Source organism: Propithecus coquereli, unplaced genomic scaffold (assembly GCF_000956105.1).
Source record: "Propithecus coquereli isolate 6110/MARCELLA unplaced genomic scaffold, Pcoq_1.0 Scaffold528, whole genome shotgun sequence".
Taxonomy (NCBI): Eukaryota; Metazoa; Chordata; class Mammalia; order Primates; family Indriidae; genus Propithecus; species Propithecus coquereli.
The window spans coordinates 241,569-248,440 of record NW_012151152.1 but is presented as its reverse complement, the minus strand read 5'-3'; the positions used below and the strand labels follow the sequence as shown (position 1 = coordinate 248,440).

At 58.1% G+C, this 6,872-nt stretch overlaps 1 protein-coding gene across 1 annotated transcript; it reads right to left on the bottom strand.

Annotated features, from left to right (window-relative positions):
* Nucleotides 1–2,717: 2,717 nt before the first annotated feature.
* On the bottom strand, nt 2,718–5,787 carry LOC105820449 (group IIE secretory phospholipase A2). The gene is made up of 4 exons (XM_012656930.1): nt 5,748–5,787; nt 4,928–5,066; nt 4,627–4,733; nt 2,718–2,860 (listed from the first exon to the last, which is right to left on the bottom strand). Exons 1-4 carry the CDS (start codon nt 5,785–5,787, stop codon nt 2,718–2,720), a joined length of 429 nt encoding a protein of 142 aa, XP_012512384.1.
* Between the last annotated feature and the right edge of the window lie 1,085 nt (nt 5,788–6,872).

The window sequence follows — 6,872 nt, the reverse complement described above, 5'->3', positions numbered from 1 at the left end:
GAAAAGCAGATGATCTACCAAGCCTTGAATGCCCGGGGCTGGTGGACAACCGGGAGCCACTGATGGTTCAGAGGCAGAGGAGTGACGTGAAAACCAAGCTGTGGGGAAAGGAAGCTGGCATCAGTGGACAGGATGGAGGTGATGAAGGACGGGGGTCCTGATACTCTCTTCTTAGCTCTGTCATAGAACTTGCTAGTGCAGAACCCATCAAAACCAGAGAGGCAAGCTATGAAACATCCAGGTAACAGCGTCCCCTTCCCAGTCTTGTGGCCCCCTTGCCTCCTTCACTCATTCAATGAATTAATACTAATCACTCACAGCAGTGCCTGGTAAATGCCTCGTGCTTAGTAAATGTCAGCTATCGTTACGACGACCGTTCATTATCCACAGCACGCGAATGCCTATTACGTGCCAGGCATTGCTTGCGCATGTTCACACACGCTAACTTATTCAAACCTGGCCACAACCAACCTGCCAGGGAAGTGTCATTGTTCCATTTGACAAAGGCAGAGACTGAGGCTGTGACATTTATCAGCACTTAGTAGATTTTAATGTGGACACGAATCACGTGGGGGTCTTGTCAACCTGTAGATACTGATTCAGCAGGTCTGGGAGCAGGGCCAGGGTTGCGCATGTGCAACAGGACCCCTGCTGCCGCCGCACTGCCCATAGACCACCCTGAGCGGCAAGGCTCTGAAACAGACCCACCGCTGCTAAGCGGCAGAGCAAGTGTCTGTACCCGGGACCTCTGACTTCAAGGTCAGGGTTCTCCTTTCCCTTTTCAGTCCTTTTCACAAGTCTGCTGCTGGGAATCAGGTGATTGTAGTACAGACACACGCGCGCAAACAGAATCTAGACAGACCGCTTGATTCATGCATTGGATGTTTATTGAGCCCTGCGAAAGCAAAGGGTAAGAGCTGGTCTGTGGCCAAAGGACTCACAGCACGGTTTGGTGGGTGGGGGCAGGGGTCGCAACAGGCTGCATCGGGGTCTTGGTCCTAAGTTCCAATTTTCACTTCGTCAGAAAGCTATGCAACTGTGAGGTCACCAGGTACTTGTCCCATTGGTACCTTAAATCCATCATGCCCAGGATGTGACCTCTCTCCATCCTGCCCAGACATCTCCTTCCTGTGTTTCCTGTTGCTGCAGCGGCATCATCGTCCTGAGATGGTTGTGAGGCCGTTGGTGATCTCTCAGTTTCTCATTACTGAAAATGCGAGAGGACCGATTGCACCAGCCCAGTAGCCTGAACAGGATGGACACCAGAGGGCGCCACAGGACCACTTTTCCCAGGACCTGCGGCCGCCCGCTTCCCCGACCAAGCCATTTTTGCTTTCAGACATCAGGCGGTGATTGTTTTCCCAGGCAGAGCGCATGCAGCTGCCCCCGTCCCCACTTTCTTTTGCTAGCACAGAGTTTTTTTCACCTTTTAAAGGTCACGACTATGCGCCCTTTTGATTTCTTTGGGCTGTTTCCTGCCCTCGAAGTCCTGAATGTCGCACACACGCCATGAAGAGGAAGAAGGGAGTGAAGGTTTATCGAGTATCTGCTGACAGCTTGCCCTGCAATGCATTTTACGGCGCTTCGTCTCACTGAGTGGCTCGTCCACTGTCACGTAACATAAGATTTCATCAGCATTAAAGATAACGGAGATGTCACATCTGTATTTAGAAGTGAAGTCTGCGAAGCCATATTGCTTCCAGACGGGCTGCGTTCCTCCCGCTGGGAGTCCTTGGTGCGCTACATTTTTCATGGCTGCGGAGTCAGGAGGTGGGATTCGGCCCACGATGTTGAACTCTTTCCCCCTTTTCTCCCTGGATCAGGAGCCTGACCCAGTTGTGTCCTTGCAGTGGCCTGCCCTGGGCACCCTGGTCTTCCCAAGGTGACAGCTAGCCGGTCTGGTGAACATGGCCACACCAGAGCGTGAAGAAAAGAAGGGCCTGGGAGTGAGGAGTCCCCCTCAGGCATTTCTGGCCCCCAGATGCCCGTCTGTCGATGAAGGGGTTTGGACGAGATGATGTGGAACTGCTTTTCACTCTTAACCCGTCTTTGCCAATGGTGGGGATTTGAGGCCTGATGACACAGTGGGGACAGTAGTTTTAGGTTGGTATTTTTCATGCTTCTCGCATTAAGCCATGTGGCCAAAATAACTCCTTCCAGAGATTGCCATTATTATCTTGGATAAGATTGTATTACAGAGTGTTCGAAAAAGAGAATCACAAAAACTTACTGTCATGGGAAATAAAAAGGACTTCACGTTGGGAGGACGGGTAGAGCCGCCCACGTCAGCTTTGTTCCCACCATCTTCCAGCGCTTAGCGTGTCTCTGGCACATGGTAGGTGCTCAGAAAAAGTTAATGAATGAAAGAATAAATGAAACTGGGGACTAATTAAATCCTAGAGTGATAGAATCTGAGAATCAAAGCGTGTTAGAACTACATGAAAATGTTATTCACTTATTGAGAAGAGGGAGTGGAGATCCCAGGAGTTTGCTCCGGCGTCCTCTGGGTGCCACGGGGTGCCAGGCCCCTGGGGCAGGGCTCTTCCGAGGAGAAGGTGTAGCCTGGGAGGCTGGGGATGGTCCAGGCCATGTCTGCAAGCTCTCAGGGAGGGATGGGTTTGCAGGAAAGGAATTTCCCAGAGCAAGGGCCTTGCCTGGTACCACAGCAGCCTGAGGCGGGGCCCCGGGGGGCGGCAGGGAGGAGGCCCAGCACGGCCCTAGCAGGGCGGGGTGGGCCCGGTGCACAGCTTGTTGGGGTAATGGGCGTATTTGCGGTCGTAGGTGCCCAGGTTGTGACGAAAGCAGAGGGCAGCCCTCTTGTCACACTCGCAGGTCTGCTGCTGGCAGGCGGTTTTGCCGGCTGGGTGGGACAAAGTGAGTCAGGGACCGTGGGGGGTTCAGGACTCTCAGACACAGACAGGACAGCTCCTGGCTGCTCTTGGGTCCATGTTCCCAGCCCCGTGGGATGGAGGCCAAGCTCAGTGTTTCAGGGACGGTGAGAGGCAAGGGCAGGGCACGCTGGGGCCCAGGACATGGGGGAGGCTGGAAGTTTGCCCTCATTGTCGCTCATTCCCCTCCCAACCCCACCTGACTGCCCTTAGCCCTCTGCCACCCCACGGAAGCCACTTGGTTCACTGACTCTCACCTGCCCCCAGCCCTGGAGGGTTTCTAGGCAACTCCCTCCAGGTGTGGTGCGTTGCTGATGGTGGGTTTCGGCCATCAAGCAGAGGAAAGCTACGAGACGACAGCAGCCCCATCCGGATGGCCTGTGTGTGCCCCAGAGTGGCTTGCGCCCAGGCTGGAGGCCATTGGGACCAAAGCTGGGGGCCTGCTCAAGGTCTTCTGCCTGTCCCCTTCACAGTGGATAGAGCCCCTTTTCCTGCCCATGCCCAGCCTGCGAGTCAGACATCCACCCCGAACCACCAGCGTCAGGCCTGCAGGACAAGGGGTCCAAGGGCACCTCCTCCTCCCTTGGCTGCAGCTGCCTCTGTCTGCCCAGAGGGGCTCTGGCTCCCCTCCGTCCCTAAACTGCATCCCACAGCTCGGCCTGGGTGAGGGTTCTGCCCACGCCTGCTGTTTCAGCAAAACTGAGTGGGAAGGGGCTTGACGCTGGTTAGTCAGCCTCCTTCGGGGGGTTCTTGCCAGGAGCCAGATGGAGCCGGGGAAATGGGTATGATCATCTCCGTTTTACAGACGAGAAACAGAGGCTTTCCTGAGGTCATGTCACGTGTCCAGAGTCACGTGGCAGGTAGAAGGCGAAGCCCCCGAGTAGAATCCAGAGCTTGTGTCCCCACCCACCTGGTTCCTCCCTCGCTTAACCTGACAGGTGGCCACCTGGCCTTGCATGAAGCCCCAGACACAGGGAGCTCACTGCCTGACACGGCTGCCCTGCCGCGGGGTGGCTGCAGGAGAAGCTCTGAGCCGGCTCTGCTTGGGGGGTCTGGTCCTGCCTCTGCCCCTCCCCCAGGACAGACCTTGCAGGTCTGAGCTGAGTCTTCTGCGCTGACCTTCCAGGGCCTTCTGCTGCACCCCGCACCTGCCAGGCCCTGCCCTCCTTCCGGGCTGTGCCTGGCATTGTGGCAGGAGGAGGGCCTGGCTCTCGGATCCGGGTCCCTCCACGCTCACTTGGTTTAGGCTGCATCCCCGGGCCAGGGACCGGAGGAAAGCTAATCGGTCCAAGTGGACATTGGGTGTGGTGAATTTGAGCACATGGGCCCAGCGTGACAGCCCCGGTGGGGGAATCAGCCTTTGGGAACAGGGTCTGCTGTCCCGAATCAAAGCCCCAGCCTGCTCTGAGGGACCTCACCTTCAGCTCCTGCCCCGGCCCTGGGAGGGGTGTGTGAGTCCAGCTCCTCTGGGGCCCAGCTCAGACCTGCCGGCTCTGTTCCTCTCGCCAGAGGCTGGAGCTGGGAGCGTTTCTGGGTGGGAGGAAGCGCCTGGGGCCGAGGCAGGAGCCGGAGGGCCCGGTAAGCATCTGGGCCTCCCCACTATTAAGTGGTGATGGGAAACCCCACGCCTCCTCGCCCAGGGTCTGGCCCCAGTGAGGCCTGAAGTCACCATCAGGAGGAGGTTCCTGTCTTAAGCTGTCCCCCAGGTGTCTGGGTCACTCCAGGGCTGTCCACTTACCGCAGAAGATGCTGTGTCTGCTGGCAGAGAAGAGATACTTCTCCAGCTTGGGCTCGCAGCCCAGCTTCTCCAGGCGCCCGTAGCAGCAGTCGTGGGCGTGGCAGCACCTGCAAGGGGTACGGTCTGTCTGTGGGGCCTGCGAGCCTGGCTGGGCTGGACCGGGGCTGCTGGGGGCCCAGGGCCCAGACGAGCTCAAAGGAAGGTCAGCCCCCACTTTCTAGGTGCCCCAGACCCTCCCTCCTCCCAGGGGCTGTCCCCAGCTCCTCCGCCCAGAGGGGTCCCCTGCCAGCTGCCTCCTTACCAGTCCGTGGGGTCCACCGGCCAGTGGGAGCCGCCGATGCCGCAGTAGCAGCCGTAGTCGTTGTACTGCAGCGCCGACTTCCCTGTCATCCTCTCGATCATCACCCCGAACTGGACCAGGTTCCCGCCGGCCAGGGCCACTGCGGAGGGAAGGCCAGGACTGCCAGACCCTCAGGGACCCTGCCCTCTGCAGCCAGCGCTCCTGAGTCCTCTCAGATCCGATTCCAGATTCCAGCGTCTGTCCAGCTGTGCAGGTGGGCTTGCCTCCCACGGCTCAGCTCTCTCACATCAGCAGTGGTGATAAGTCACAGCATTGCCGATGACACCGTTGCACCTGAACCCCACCCCCGACGCTCCTCCATCACTTCCCGGAATGTCACTCATGGGGCCCTTCTGGGGGCTCCACCAGCTTCCCCCAGGAGCACTCTGTCCCCGCACTATCAATGGAGGCCACCATACATGTTTGCTAACCACCTTGGTGATTTCCCCGATGTCCCCTGGGCCCTTCTGATTTAGCAGTGGGGCCAATTCCTGCCCACCGAGGCAGGCTGGAACCAAAAATGGAAGCGAGGGTGGGGAGGGAGCCCCAGGTGTGCCCAGGAGATCCGCCAGCCCCCGTCCCACGCCCCCACCCTGCACAGGCTGCATCTCCTCCCCCGCTGCCCTCCCCCCTGCCACTGCTGGCTAGGGCAGAACTGGCCTGAGGACCACCCTGGTGGCAGAACGGGGGTGGCCTCCAGCGCCTGGCACCCACCACGCCCTCTGCAGGGCCAGGTCCAGGGGCATCCTGGGGAAGGCCAAAGGTCACATAGGTCACTTACCCAGGAGGCAAAGGAAGGTGAGGACAGGGGGAAGCTTCATCCTGGGCGGAGGTGAGAGGGGCAGAGGAGCCAGCAGGGGAAAGCAGCAGGGGCACCTCTGATCTCAGGGCAACTCCCAAGTAGTTAAATACCCAGGTCCTGTCCACTCCCCGTCATTAACCCCTGAGTGCCCAGTGATGCAACAACGATCCTTCCAGGTCTGACACTTTGGCCCGGTCCCCAGAGGAGGGGCCAGCTGGGGCCTGTGGACTCTGCTTCTGGGTGGTGCTGGGGGTTGGGGGCAGCCCTGTGGCTCGCTCCCCCCGACTGAGCTGTGAGCCAGGGGCCGTGTGGGTGCTTTTCATTCTTGGTTCCTTTTCCTCATCCATACTCGACTGATGCAGCAACCGGGGCCCGGAGAGGCTGAGAAACGTCAATTGTCATAGCCTGGAAGTGCCAAGGGCCACGTCTGTCCTGTTTCTGTGTTTCCGCTTAAGCAGAACTGAGGATGTCCCTGCTCTGGCTGGCCACTCCCCTCCGCCATCCTCCCTGTCCCGATGTGTGGCCGAGATAACTTGACCGGCCACATCCATCAGGGCGCAGGGCCTGGGAGCTGCTGGGTCCGTGGCCTTGGAGTCCTGGTTCTGCCACTTACGGTGTGGCCTCGGGCAGGCTCTTCCCTTACTTGGAACCTCGGTGGTCCTGTCCATATGATGGGGATAGACGGCATCCCCCCTGCCTCCTTCCCAGGAGGATGGAAAACTCCAGGGCGACCAGGCAGCCAGCCCTCACCGAGTGCTTCCTGTGTGCCAGGCGCCGAGCCGAGCCCCTCGCAAGCGAGATCACAGCAAGCCCTCAAACAGCCCCATGACATGAATGCTACGATCACCCCCATTTTACAGAGGGAGAAACCGAGGCACACGTTTAAGTAAAAGGTGAGCCAGAATTTGGTCCCAGTTGGCCCAACCAGGGACAACTTATCTATGGGGCACAGGAGGTACAATGCTTAGACCCATGATACTTTTAGAGGCCCCCCAAAACGTTTTAATTTCTTATAAAATCAGAAGAAGAATGAGTATAATCCACCCTGGATTATATTTGTCTTCAAACCAATACAGTCGTCAAATTTAATTATTAATATATTTT

Excerpts from the sequence above, each read along its gene's own strand:
- LOC105820449 (XM_012656930.1), bottom strand. The coding sequence starts at position 5,787 with ATGAAGCTTCCCCCTGTCCTCACCTTCCTTTGCCTCCTGG. Across the intron at positions 5,067-5,747 it reads CACCTTCCTTTGCCTCCTGG|TGGCCCTGGCCGGCGGGAAC; the intron begins GTAAGTGACCTA and ends TTCCCTCCGCAG. Across the intron at positions 2,861-4,626 it reads CAGACACAGCATCTTCTGCG|CCGGCAAAACCGCCTGCCAG; the intron begins GTAAGTGGACAG and ends TGTCCCACCCAG.